Source organism: Typopeltis vanoorti, chromosome 5 (assembly GCF_054136105.1).
Source record: "Typopeltis vanoorti isolate ZY-2024b chromosome 5, IOZ_Tvanoo_1.0, whole genome shotgun sequence".
In the NCBI taxonomy this organism is placed as follows: Eukaryota; Metazoa; Arthropoda; class Arachnida; order Uropygi; family Thelyphonidae; genus Typopeltis; species Typopeltis vanoorti.
In genome coordinates this window covers 168,180,798-168,194,729 of record NC_143553.1, presented here as the reverse complement: position 1 = coordinate 168,194,729, position 13,932 = coordinate 168,180,798, and the positions used below count along the sequence as shown (strand labels likewise).

The 13,932-nt window shown below is 37.7% G+C and overlaps 1 protein-coding gene across 3 annotated transcripts in view; it reads left to right on the top strand.

The window, feature by feature from the left end:
- LOC150107043 (uncharacterized) overlaps positions 1-13,932 on the top strand; it is a 312,429-nt gene that overhangs the window by 157,239 nt on the left and 141,258 nt on the right. For all 3 annotated transcript variants that reach the window (XM_090393400.1, XM_090393401.1, XM_090393399.1), the window contains exon 6: positions 12,617-12,790. In XM_090393400.1, coding sequence (XP_090249526.1) covers positions 12,617-12,790 — 174 coding nt within the window. The remainder of the gene's footprint in view (positions 1-12,616; positions 12,791-13,932) is intronic.

The window sequence follows — 13,932 nt, the reverse complement described above, 5'->3', positions numbered from 1 at the left end:
TTCAAAAAAAAAAAAAAAGTCATATTTGCATATTCTATGCTATGGTGAAATATAGTAATCTCTCCTCCCACCCCGTTTGAATCTGTGCAAGGTGTCCACTTCATGGTCATTTAAATCTGAGTGACCATATTTGTGATGTGACATATATATATATATATTTTTTTTTTTTTTTTCAAGATGGATGTTAGCGTATCTCTCAGTTTGTCCATAATAAGACCAGTTGCAAGCGTATAGGAGCTTGTATATACCTGAGATGAAGATGGGAGAGAGCTAATCCTTAGGAGAGCAGATAATTGCAGCCAGCTTCATATGATGTTTGAAAGTAGTGCAGAGATTATATATCTTTAAAGTTCTGGCTGTTTTTTATGAAGCACTCTGGGAATAGTACTACTATAATTTGTATGTTGAGAGAGATTTGAGGTGATGAAAAAGTTGGTTAAAATTTTTGTTATTTTAGCCATTGGATAGGAAGGTATATGGTGAATAAAGGAAAGTGCAGCTGTGAGGGAAGCTTGGTTGGAACAGAGGTGTGGAAGCTGTTAAAAAGGGTTTTAATGGTAACATATTATTGAAGACGCAGCAGAATGATGGGAAATTTTATATAAGAATCGACTCACATGGATAGATGCATATATTAACTTTTAGGGTCATACATACATAAATCCATTGGAAAGATGTGTGATTAGTGTCTTGAAAGGACAGACTGTTATTTTCTTTTTCTATAATGAACTGAAATCTGGCTGTTAAGATGGAAGAGAAAAGATGTCTCCCAACCATATGGCCAATGGAGAACACATAATCAATGTATTTTAGCCAGATAGAAAGTTTGAGGACAGTGGTATCAACAGCATGTTTTTCAAAATGCTCCCTATAGAAAGTGGGTAGGTGAGGAGAGAGAGAGAGCCCATGGCTGTACTCAATTCTGTGTGTGTGTGTGTGTGTGTGTGTGTGTGTGTGTGTGTGTGTGTGTGTGTGTGTGTGTGTGTGTGTGTGTGTGTGTGTGTGTATAACAGTGTTTTTTCCAGTTACTTCCAAGTGAAGGAAGATGTATAGATTGCAAAAACAATGCTATTGGGGGAGAGATATTTAAGTGAAGGAAGAGTATCAAAAATGATAATATTGGTGATTAAAAAAGTAGTGTCAAAACTGACCGCGAGAGCAATCTCACTTAAAACTAACATTTGGATTAAAAATTTGAAGTAGATAAAATCTTTAATATAAGATGAGGTATGGACATTAAAGTGGGTTAAAGATTTAGTTAATGGGCTAATTTAAAGGAGGGAGGGTCCATAATATTTGCTGTAGGACAGAGAGAGAGAGGATTATTGGGTTTATGAATTTTAAGTAAAGTGTATATATGGTGGGAAGGTTAAAGTTTTAAACTAATTGAAGGAGTCAAGAGGTAACATTTTAAAGCATTATTTTTAATGTTTTCTAGAGGTTTGTAAATAACATGGTGTGAGCAACATGTTCATTTTCTGTTTGCATTTACTGGTATTGAGGACTACAATAACATTGTTCTTATAGACTCTAGTAATTATGTTTTTTGCCTTTGTGTAATATCATAGGCAGGTTGCAAATACCACAACCCATATGCACATGGAACATGCCATCCACAATGGTCAGAAAATAGAATGTGGACACAATTGGAAAATGAATTATACTCTTTTTCCACTTGCTCTGCCATGTGCAAACTTTTACTTATGCTTGGGTAAAGAATTAGAACAAGAATATGATTTCTTGTCTATTATTATTATTATTATTTCGGGCGACTCCAGGGAGTCTTTAGACTCATCGAGGGAGGCCCTAAACATCATGTCCACACAACTGTACGACATTCTCACAATATCTATCATACCTTGCCTTGAACTGTTGTGGGTGCTATCACCATGATAGCACCCACAACAGACTCTGGCAGCTTATTCCACTCATTTATCACTCTAAAAGTAAAGAACCCAACTCTAACACCCCTGCTAACCACACTCTTGCCCAGCTTCCATAGGTGTCCCCTAGTTCTCCCACCACCAGTCCTGATCTCAAAAATATCCTCTGAATTAATCCTATAGAATCCCTTTAGCAATTTGAATGTCTCAATCATATCTCCCCTTTTCTGCCTATCAACCAGTTTCTGCACCCCACAAATCTTCAACCTGTTCTCATATGGTTCACTCCATAGACCTGCTATCATCTTAGTCACTCGCCTCTGGATCCTCTCCACCTCCTCCTCCTCATCAAGAAGGAACAGAGGTGACCAAATCTGGGCACAGTAGTCGAGATAAGGTCTTATCAAGGCTCGGTACAGAGGTACAATAACTTGCTTGTCTCTGCTCGTCAAGGTATTTTTCAACAACCAAGTGAGTTGATGAGCTGATTTAGCTACTTTTGCAATGTGCCCCCTAAACTTCATCTCCCCTATCGACCAACACTCCCAAGTCCCTGGCCTCATCAATCTCCTGGAGTACAGTTCCACCAATGTGGTATATTGCTGCTAATCTTTTCACCCCAAAATGCATAACCTTACATTTTGTCACATTAAATTGACATCCATTCTCCTTAGCCCAGAACTCCAATCTATCCAAGTCATCCTTCAAGATTTTGACATCTTCTGCATTCACTATCGCCCTACCCAACTTTGCATCATCAGCGAACAAATGAACTGTTCCACTTAGATCCTTCCCTATATCGTTAATGAACAGATTAAACAGCAGTGGTCCAAGAACAGAACCCTGCGGCACACCACTAGTCACAGGCCATCTTTTGGACTCTACTCCTGAATAAACTACTCTTTGATATCTCTCCATCAACCACCCACCTATCCATCTCACCAACTCTATATCCATTCCCATATGTTGTAGTTTACGAATTAGAATTCCATGTGGTATCCTGTCAAACACCTTTGCCAAGTCCAGCAGTATCACTGTAAACCCATTACCCCTATCCAGTTCAGCCATCACTTTCTTATAAAACTTGAGCAAGTTACTGAAGCATGATCTACCCTTCACAAAGCCATGCTGTCCCCTGTACAGTATCTCATTTTGATCAATCCATTCCTGTATTTTTCCCTTGACTACTTTCTCCAAGACCTCGACAACGACTCCTGATATGCTGATTGGTCGGTAATTTGCAACCGTAGTCTTGGATCCTCCTTTATGTAGTGAAACTATTTTCCACTCTTTCCACACCTTCGGGACTAAACCAGACCCAGACTCAGATTAAACAACATGGTCAAGGGCACTGATAATTCCTTAGCCGCTTCACACAAGACCCGTGCCGGTATACCATCCAATCCCACAGATGTATTCACATTAAGGTTCTGTAATAGACTATTCACCTCCACTTCATTCAACACAATTCCCGTATAAACTAATGGTTCCTTCATTTTTTCAATGTCGCCACCTGGATGATATACTTTTGCAAAGTGCGTGCTCAGTAACTCCACTATATTGACTGATTCAGTGACTTCCTTACCATCGTCATTCCTTAAAATCATTTTGCCATGTACAGTTTTTTCCTTTTACTTGTAGCATGTTGAAAAAACTGTTTGGTATTCTTTTTTGCTTGCATAGCTAGTTTCCTTTCATAATCCGCTTTTGCTTTTTTTACCACACTCGTTACCTTTCTCGCCTGCACTTCATACCGTTCGTTTGCCTGCAGGTAACCCCTTTCTTTAAATTCCCTCTGCAGTTGTTTCTTTTTTTTTGCAGCTCAAGCTTAGTGGTGTTATTCATCCATTTAACCCCTACTTGTTTTACTATTCGGACCCTAGGTATACAATCAGCCATAACCTCCTGTAAATGCTCCTTGACCACTTCCCATGCTCTATCGACATCCAGCCCTTGCAGTTGTACATGCCATGGCACTGATCCAAGCAATCTCTTAAGCTTGTGATGCTTGCCAGCATGGTAATTCCATATATACCCTGTCTGAATCGAAAATTCGACACCTTTAGCCACCTCCCAAGTCAAGGCCTTATGATCACTCTCACCAGTAGGTGGCAACATGGTCATATTCATTACAGTCAAATTCTCAGATGCTATTATCAGGTCAAGCACTCTAACACTCCTAGTATTTTCAATTACATGCTGTCTCAGATAGTTATCCCTTAATAATTGAATAAAATCCATTTCCTTCCTCACATGTGTCCTCTCCTCCTTCCAATCAGTGTTACCATAGTTGAAATACCCCATAATAATTACCCTCCTTCCGCTCATTTCATCAATTTCCATATGCATACTATCTCCACCATCTATTCCATCACCTGGTCTATAGCAGCACCCAACTGTATATTTTATTCTGCCAGTCTCAGTCTCACACCAAATAGCCTCAAATGAGCTCCTTTCACTATCCTGCGATGCAACTTCAATTCTCCTTGGCTGCAGTTCATCAGTTATCATCAATAATACCCCTCCCCCCATTCTCTCTGTCCTCCCTCCTAAACACATTATAACCTACACATTCTATCCCACTAACTATATCATCTTCCGTCAGCCATGTTTCACTAATGCCAATAACCTGCGGCCAGGAAGAGCCAATCAAGGCCAAAAATTCTTCCTTCTTGTTCCTAATACTCCTGGCATTAGTATACATGAAATGCAGTGATCCCTTTGTCCCACCCCTATCTTGATGTGTTATTCTAAATGTCCCATTCCCATTTTTTGTCCTTAGTGCTGGCTCGGGTACATTATATACATTCTTACACTCAACTGTTATACAACTGTTATAATTTACTTGTTAACCAAATGAAACTTGCTTTAATCAAAGAAAGGACCAGAGGTCACATTTCCATTGCATTATCAAAGGACTTGAAGCTGATGATATCATGACATCACCAAAAGATAAGGCTGAACTTATTCCTAAAATTGTTTTTCTTCTTTTATTTCTGCTTATATGAATGGCACATCAAATTATCAGAACTGACAGCATGCCTTGTCTGATCCTGAATAAACTGAAGCTAACAAGCTTTCCGGCATGGTATTTGTCCCTCCCTTATTCTGCCTAAAGCTTTGCTCCAGAATTAAAACTCTAATTTTTTTTTCATCCAACATCCTATCTATGGAACAAAGGAAGGAGGCCTATGATCAGCTTATTTCAAAAAAAATCAACAAATTCAGTTTCTCTTATTTCTCTAAAATTATGGGAAGGTCATGAATGAACTTTATTTATTAATAATTAGCCAGCCAAGCTAATTACTGATTGGAAGTATTGATTCTTCCACTCTCAGTCCACATCAGATCACCTAGCCATTGCCACTCATCTTTGGACACAAGCCATAGAAAGGTTTGGATAAACTCATATAGCCTCTTGACATTTCTGGTGCTTCTGATTAAATGTGACATAGAGGTCTGTTCAGCAAGATACCATTTTATGACATGTCTTTTATTTTTTTGCAGCTGGGTTGCTAGCTTTCTCTTAGGTCATGATAGATGGTTTTCATCTCATGAAATTATTTCCCTGCAAGTATTGGAGCACTCCTGGAGTCTGTACTTTCACCTTGCTCTCTTCCTTCTTTACATTCCATATAAATTACCTCTCATCAATCTCAAATCTTATGCTGATGGTACACTCCATTCATCTGTCTTTTGATAGATGGTTATAGTGTATATACAATCATTCCAGGCTTCTTGATCATCTGTAACAATGCCTTAAATTATGATCTTTGTCATTTTTCAGTGGAAGGAGGATGGCATCGTTTTGCTGCCCAGAATGCAGTCTACTTTTTGCAAGAAAGTTCTCACTTCACTTCACTTCTCCTTTCATTTGGTAATTGCATCTCCAGCAAAAAGAGGATGATTTCTCTTCTTGGTACTTACTCTTTAGCCTCCAAAATACTTGTTCTTTTCCATTCAAGATAATATTTCTTAAGCTACATAAATCCCAAACCTATCTGAATTTAAAATATTGTTTGTGCATTAGTGTATGCACACCAGAAACCTCTAAGAATGCTCGATGCTATCTAGAAGAGATTCCAGTTAATAGATGACTCCTCTTTCTTGTTGTCTCACAGACTATAAAGTGAATCTTTCTATTTCTGTATTATAAATCTTCTATAGGTATTTTCATGTACTGTGTTCTGCTGACTTGGTTGCCTTTATTCTATCTTCCCTCAAACCTGTTAGAACATGAGCAGATGCTAGGCATTTCTGTCCAATTTCAAATCTATAAAATCAATTTCTTTTACTTCATTCCATATATGTTGCTCTTTGGAAATAGCTTTTTTATATGTTCCTATAAAACTGCAACCTGTAGCTATCCAGTAAACATGAACAGATTTCTGCTTAGCCCATATATTTACACCACTGATTTTATTTTTATATCAGCCCATGCATAAGAGGTCCCAAGACCTATGATACAGTAATGTAATGTGTAGGCATATGGTTAGAAAGAAAAAAGGAATTTGTTGATGTGCTTCTTGAAGACCTCAGGGTTGGAATCATTGGGGAAAACTGTTTCAAATACCAGAAGCATAAAGAATAAAGGAGGATGAGAAGCTGGTTTGATAAGTTTGAAGTCAAACTGTATATGTGTATTGACGAGCAGCTGCTCATGTTCATTCATGATTAGAGGAAAGTGGAGGAATGATAGTGACCAGTTCAATGGAGTAGTTCCCATGGAAATACTGATATAAAAAACATGATGCAGCAAAAGTGCATCTATGAGAAAGTGAAGGAAATCAAAAAGAGAGGTGCGATCGGGTGAATTGTTCTATTCTGATTACAGTTAGGCATTCTGGGAGGGAAGTTATTAGGTCTACCACCCTCACATGTAGGAATTAATATTTTAAAGTATCATGAGTTGAGCAGGAGGGAAGTAATGTTTGGAATGAAAAATAATACCAAACTTTTTTTTTGACTCTGAAGAGGCTGTGAACCTTGATGTTTTTGTGCCAGGATAGGGTAGATGTGAAAGTCAACCTAAGATGGAAAAAAACGATCCTGGCAGACTATTATGAAAAGTGAAGGAGGGAGTGAGGCATGGTCTTTTCATTCTGGAAAATGACAAGATTGTGTTTTTATGGCATTAAAATTCACTATGTTATCCTCGCCCCATTTGAGAATGGCAAGAAGATCAGTGTTTAAAGCATCAGGTAAAGAAGATCCGTAAGTGTCTGAGCACTATAAGGTTTTGAAAATGCAAAAGAGGAGTGGTGAATACTGTCATCACAAAGCTGTGAATAAAATTATTGAGAAGGTCATTATGTATGAAGAGGAAGAGTAGGTGAAAGTAAAGAGCTGCCCTGAGGTACACCAGCATTGATTTAAAAATCTGATTAAAAGAAAACTATCCACTGGAGAGGAAGTTGGCAATCCATATACCATAAGATGGTAGCCTGGTAAGAAGTCCACAATGCCAGACTCAATCAAATGCCTTGGAAATATCAAGAATGACCATATATTTTGCAACCTGTTATTTGTGGTGTTAGTTGAGCCTCCTCTGCTTGATATAGAGGTGACAGTGTTTACTTTTTCTTATCAGTGCATAGCCCTATTCCAGGGATTTGTTCTGTAGATTGATGAGATCATCCTTCTTATCAGCATCATGGTTGGCCAAGTAGTAACATAGTTGTTCTCCATCCAACAGGCTGTGGATTCATATCCCACCTAGGACATGAATGTTTGTGATTATCTTTAGGTGGGAGGTGAATCCTGCCTTATTGGAGGCCCAGAGTGGCTTGAGAAGTTCTGTTTGGTCTCTAGAGCAGAATTTCTGGTCAAAAAATAAATAAAAAATACAAAAAAATGATAAAATTCCTTAGCTTGCCCATAGCACTGATGTATGATAGGCATATAGCCTTTCATTATTAGGAAACACTTAAAAATATTCTCCTGGTTTACCTTCTATTCCCAAGAAATATCATTTCATTAACTTTCAGTTGGCTGAATTGTTTGGTTGTAAAAGACTTATGTGGTTTGTACTAGGATCTAAATGAAGTGGTAAACTGAGTTTCTTTTCTACTAATTTTATATTCTCTGAATTTCTATGATCTTTCTACTGATGTGGTTATGCTGATATAAAAAACTGAACATAGAGCATGCTGTGATATAAACTTTTATTATGGAGAATTGTCTAGCAGTTCATTTAATTTTATATAGTGGCTATGATGCAAAGAACAAATTAGAGTATCTACTAATTTTTGCTGCTCTTCACTTGCAGATAAATTTGATGTCAGCTGTTTGTGGTTTTGTGTTATAAATCTGTGTAAAGGAATGTATAAAATATGCATGGTAAAATGAAATTAATAACAAATGTTTTGTTATTAAAATAACATTTTATTTTAATAACAAATAGTTTATTTAGTAGGTATCCAGTGGATATTGAATGAATGAGGATGGACTGACAATTTGTGACTCTAGAAACAATCCCCATGGTTATGATAAAATTTTATGCTAGCTTGCTAGCTGGGGTTGCTGCTGAGATAAACAAAGTCCCCCTCACACACAAATTTTTCTAAGGAAAAATCAGTGCAGTTAAGTCAGTTACCGGTACAAACTCTGTTACCAGAATTGAGGATGAGCATTAGTAACATAAGATGCATCGACTGAAAAGTTGAACTGGCAGAACTGTAGAGGTACCCCCGCATGGACATCATCTGGTTTTATTTAGAAAGAGAAGACCTAAAATAGGTGAGATGATTATAGAATATTTTATTCCAGCAATAGAAATCGGGTAAAGGAAGAAGTAGCGATAGCATTCAACGCCCAAGTTTTTTTTTTTTTTTTTTTTTTTATGTAGATCCCACCCACAAAAGTTTTTTCTGTAAACCTATGGTGCACATGTACATGATACATTTATATCATGGGTGGCCTAAGGTTTTTTATTTTTTATTAGTTTAAGTTAAGGGATATATATCCCATATCGTTTCCTAGCCTAATAAGAAACGCAAAGAGTTTCATGCCGAATATAGTAGAAACTATATAAAGTTCGGCGATTCCAAGCGTAAGCAAATACCTGGATACTGCAGTAACTGACCCTTAAGGTAGTACAAGCTGAGGCAACTCATGTCTAAGGTGGAGCAAGCGCCGATCACTATTCTTGATATTTACCCATAATGTGAACTTAGCTCCTAGGAGCTGTATTACTGTTCAACATTATGAGAGAAGGTCACTACCCAGACCTGTTTCAACCTTTATTGAGGTCTCATCAGTGAGTAGGTAGACCTAGTTAATATCAAGTTTGTAGCGAACAGAACTTATCACCCTTCGATGAGTATATTTATTAAGGGTCAGTTGCTGCAGTATCCAGGTATTTGCTTACACTTGGAATCGCCGAACTTTATATAGTTTCTGCTATATTCGGCATGAAACTCTTTGAGTTTCTTATTCGGCTAGATATGGGATATATATCCCTTAACTTAAACAAGTTATATGTCGCCGAATTGAAGCCTTTGGCTCTTCATATGTCTAATAATTTATTAGGACACCTCTCGGCAATACTCATAGAAGGGTGATAAGTTCTGTTCGCTACAAACTTGATATTAACTAGGTCTACCTACTCACTGATGTGACCTCAGTAAAGGTTGAAACCGGTCTGGGTAGTCACCTTCTCTCATAATGTAGAACAGTAATACAGCTCCTAGGAGCTAAGTTCACATTATGGGTAAATACCAAGAACAGTGATCGGAGCTTGCTCCACCTTAGACATGAGTTGCTTCAGCTTGCACTACCTTAAGGGTCAGTTGCTGCAGTATCCAGGTATTTGCTTACGCTCAAAGAGTTTCATGCCGAACTTTATATAGTTTCTACTATATTCGGCATGAAACTCTTTGAGTTTCTTATTCGGATAAGAAACGATATGGGATATATATCCCTTAACTTAAACAAGTTATATGTCGCTGAATTGAAGCCTTTGGCTCTTCATATGTCTAATATTTTTTATTAATTATGTTTTTTTATGTATTTTTTACATAGTCCAGAAATCCTGCACTAGAGACTAAACAATGAATTTTTTTAAGCCGTGTCAGGCCTCCAATAAACAGGCAAGTGGTCTCACAGAGAGCAATGAAATTCATCTCCCAACTAAAGCAATCAAACATCTGTGGCTACAGCAGGATTTGAACCTGTAGCCTGTTTGTTAGAGAGTATATGGGTATTCTAACCACTTGGCTAACCAGGTCAGCAACTTGAAATAGTTATTTGGGCAGATTTCAAAATGGGCAATTGGACAGCAAAAGTTATTTGCGTCTGTGATCCCATAGAAGGCTCTCCCAAGAAGAAGTGTAAGAATTTTCGAGGCAGAGAAGACAGCTGACATAAAACAGAACATGTCATCCTTGCTAGTGATGCTAAACAGCATGGTGTAAAAAGGGCATTTTGTTGATCTAAATTTAAGTTGTAAGTTAGCAGTTAGAGTTGAGGGTACAGGAAGATGGTTTGATGTTAAATCAGTTATGAGATAAGGATGCACGTAATCTTGACTGTTTATGGATCACATTATGAAGAAAGTGGTATTAAACCTGATATCAAAATTTTTACCTTATGTAGATGATGCAATACACCTAAATAAATCCAGTAAGCTAAGGATTCCCTGACTAAATTGAATAACTGCTGTGATAAATTTGGTATGAAAATCAATAAAAAGACAGATAATGGAAGTAGGCAGAAACATTGAAAACACCAACCTACATCCTGAATGAAGAATCTAAAACAAGTAAACTATTTCAGCAATTTAGGCATATTTTTTAGTGGAGATGGTAAATTAAATAGGAAAATAGACAAAAGCATTAGCAAAGTTGGTATGGTAAGAAGTCAACTGAATGGAATAAGAGTATTCAAAACACTAAACTAGCTGTATATATATGACAGTGTTCAAACCAGTTTTAACTTATGAATCTGAGAATTGAATTAGAAATAAAACACTTGATCAAAGACTGGAGACCACCAATATGAGAGTTCTGAGAAAGATTAGAGGGCTGAAAAGATGCCATCAGTGGTAGTCATATTAAAAATGGTGATATAAGGAAAAAACTGGACATTGTTAGCATTCAGGAACTCAGGTGGTATGGTTTTTTCAACAGAATGGGAGAGGAACAGTTAGCAAAATCACTTGTTGAATTTTGCTAACTGAATTTTTAAACCAGTGAAAAATCCAGAGGAAGACTAAGATGTAGGTATATTGATACAGTAAAAGTGCCTTAGAAGGCAGAAATATAAGATCTGATAATATTGGAGTCTTGACAGATTAATTTGGAGAAAATTATTGATACGAAGTTAGTACTACTTGAAAGAGTTACATCAAAACTTTTAGTAAATCAAGTATAGTAACTAATAATAATCAAACTAATAATTGCTTTCCTAAACCAGAGAAGGATCCAAAATCCCCAATAAATTCTTGGCCAACTGCTTGGACTAGCTGTTTGTGCAAGAGTCTGAAAAAAAAAATGCTTAACTGTCATCTTTTATGGTTTCTGGGAAGAAACAATAACATCCACTTTTCCAGAAGACAGTCTAGCTTCTGCAAACATCTTTCAACAACTGATCAAGTCTGACTGGAAGCATCCATTTGAAATGTTTTCCTGACATTGCGTGTGAGCAATGTCAGGTAAACATTTCAAATGGATGCTCCCCCCCCCCCCTCCACACACACACACACACACACACACACACACACACACACACACACACACTGTCCTCTGAACCAGAGGACAGAGGTAGATAGAATAAATGAGGAAGAGGAGAAGATTCAGTGTGTTTGCAATCACACGGAATAGGGAGTTGAGCAGCTGCTTGTCTTGTTTTAACAGGCCCAACAGCAAGCAGATTGAATGTTTGCCAATTCACTGAAACAGTAACTGTGAAAGTACCTGTAGAAGAGACACACATCTGTGAGCTAGCGGTTGAAATGAGTCTGTGAGAGAAGGGTTATCTATGAGCTGAATGGATTTCCTCTGGACAGCATCAGGAATTTTTAAGGAGATTTTAGGTGCACTACCCTAAATGTGTGAACAATATTCTAAGATGGATTTATATTAGGTTAATAGCTGGGTGGGCATAGTAAAGTAGCAGTCTTGAGTGGAAATAAATGCCTAATTTTTAAGAGGCTGAGAAACCAATTGATGTGATGTTTGTGCAGGTGAGGCTGGAGGTAAATGTCAGTTCAAAGAGAGAGAGAGAGTTCATCCTGTCTGGTGATGTGTATATTACTGAGGAAGGTGAACTGAGATCCCTTAAAGGTAGAACTGCATTTTGGTAGCATTTACGGTGACCAGGTTATTCTTGCCACACTGAAGGTGGAATGGAGATCAGTGTTTCATATGATCTTGATGTAAGAGATGTCTTGGAATTACATGATTTGTCAAAGGAGTAGGATGAATGAAGATGTGCTATCATCAGCAAAGCTGTGGTTCGGATTTGTAGTGATTGAGAGTAGGTCATATAATCTATAAAAAAAAAATTCTGTCAAAAATAGTGTGAGATGTCAAGACTCTAAAAGTGAATAAGTAACAGTTGCAGGTCATTGATTGCCTTGATAAATCCTGGAATCTAATAACGAAATGTATACTTTTAATTAAACAACTGTGAATGTGTTATGTGAATAAGAACAAAGTGCAAGATTTATATATTTTTAGAAATGCAAAGAAAATCTCAATGAGATTTATTATCATTTTTTTTTTCCCCTGTAGAGATTCCACTTCACATCTGCCTGGAAGCGATCACACCCATATCAGTAGAAGTAATATGCAGCATCACGGTCCAGTGCATGGTGAGAGAACACAATTTCCTGATAGAGAATTTGGAGCAAGAGATGTAGATGAAAGAACTGGCACCTCACCATATCGAACTGAAAGAAATGAGGGGTAAGTTAGTTCAATTAATAGTTCAAAATTAATCCCCTCCCACAAATGATGACTTAACTTCCTAGTCATTAATTAAACCAGTAGGTAGTCATGGCTCAAGGGTAAAATTTATTTACTTTTTTTTTTGTAAGAATTCTGTAAAAAAAATTATTATTATTATTCAGGCCTCCATGGAGTCAAAAGACTATCGTGGGAGGTCTTTCCTAGGAAACACAAAGTCTATAATACCACTCCTTAAACTCATTGACCATTCTCGCTCTCACCACTCTATCAGGCAATGCATTCCATGGTTCAACTACTCTCCATGCAAAGAAACTACTCGTCACCCTCTTGCTCACAGTTTCCTTTCATAACTTCCAGGGATGGCCCCCTTGTCATCACTCCTTCCTGCTGTTCAACTACGCGAAAGAACTCCCTAGCGTCAACCCTGTAACCACCTCTCAACAGTTTAAAAGTCTCAATCATATCACCTCTCCTTCTTCTATCCACCAAACTCTGCAGTCCACATTCCCCCAGCTGATCCTCGTAACTAACATTGTACAGTCCTGAAACTGTCTTTTTTATCCACTTTTGTACCCTTTCCGCAGTTAATTTATCCCCTTCAAATCCTGGGGACCAAATCTGAGAACAATAGTCCAAGTGTGGTCTGATCAGTGTCTTATACAATGGGATGATAACTCTTTTATCTCTGCAGGTCAGCGTCCTTCTCATTATTGCAGCCATCCTCTGTGTTACCTTCACCACCTTTGCAATATGTAGTCTGATCAGTGTCTTATACAATGGGATGATAACTCTTTTATCTCTGCAGGTCAGCGTCCTTCTCATTATTGCAGCCATCCTCTGTGTTACCTTCACCACCTTTGCAATATGTACCCTGAATTTCAGGTTTATATCAATCATCAACCCCAGATCTCTTGTCTCCCCCTACATCCTCCAGTATAGTACCAATAGAGTATGCAGCATCCCGTCGATGTCCCAAACCTCAAGACCTTACATTTTGCTGCATTAAATCTACACCCCAATCACTTACCCTTATGTGCAGCTTATTCAAATTGTCTTGAAGGGTCACCACATCTGCACTATTACTAATAATCCATCCCAGCTTCACATCATCTGCAAACAACTGAATATTCCCTTGCAAT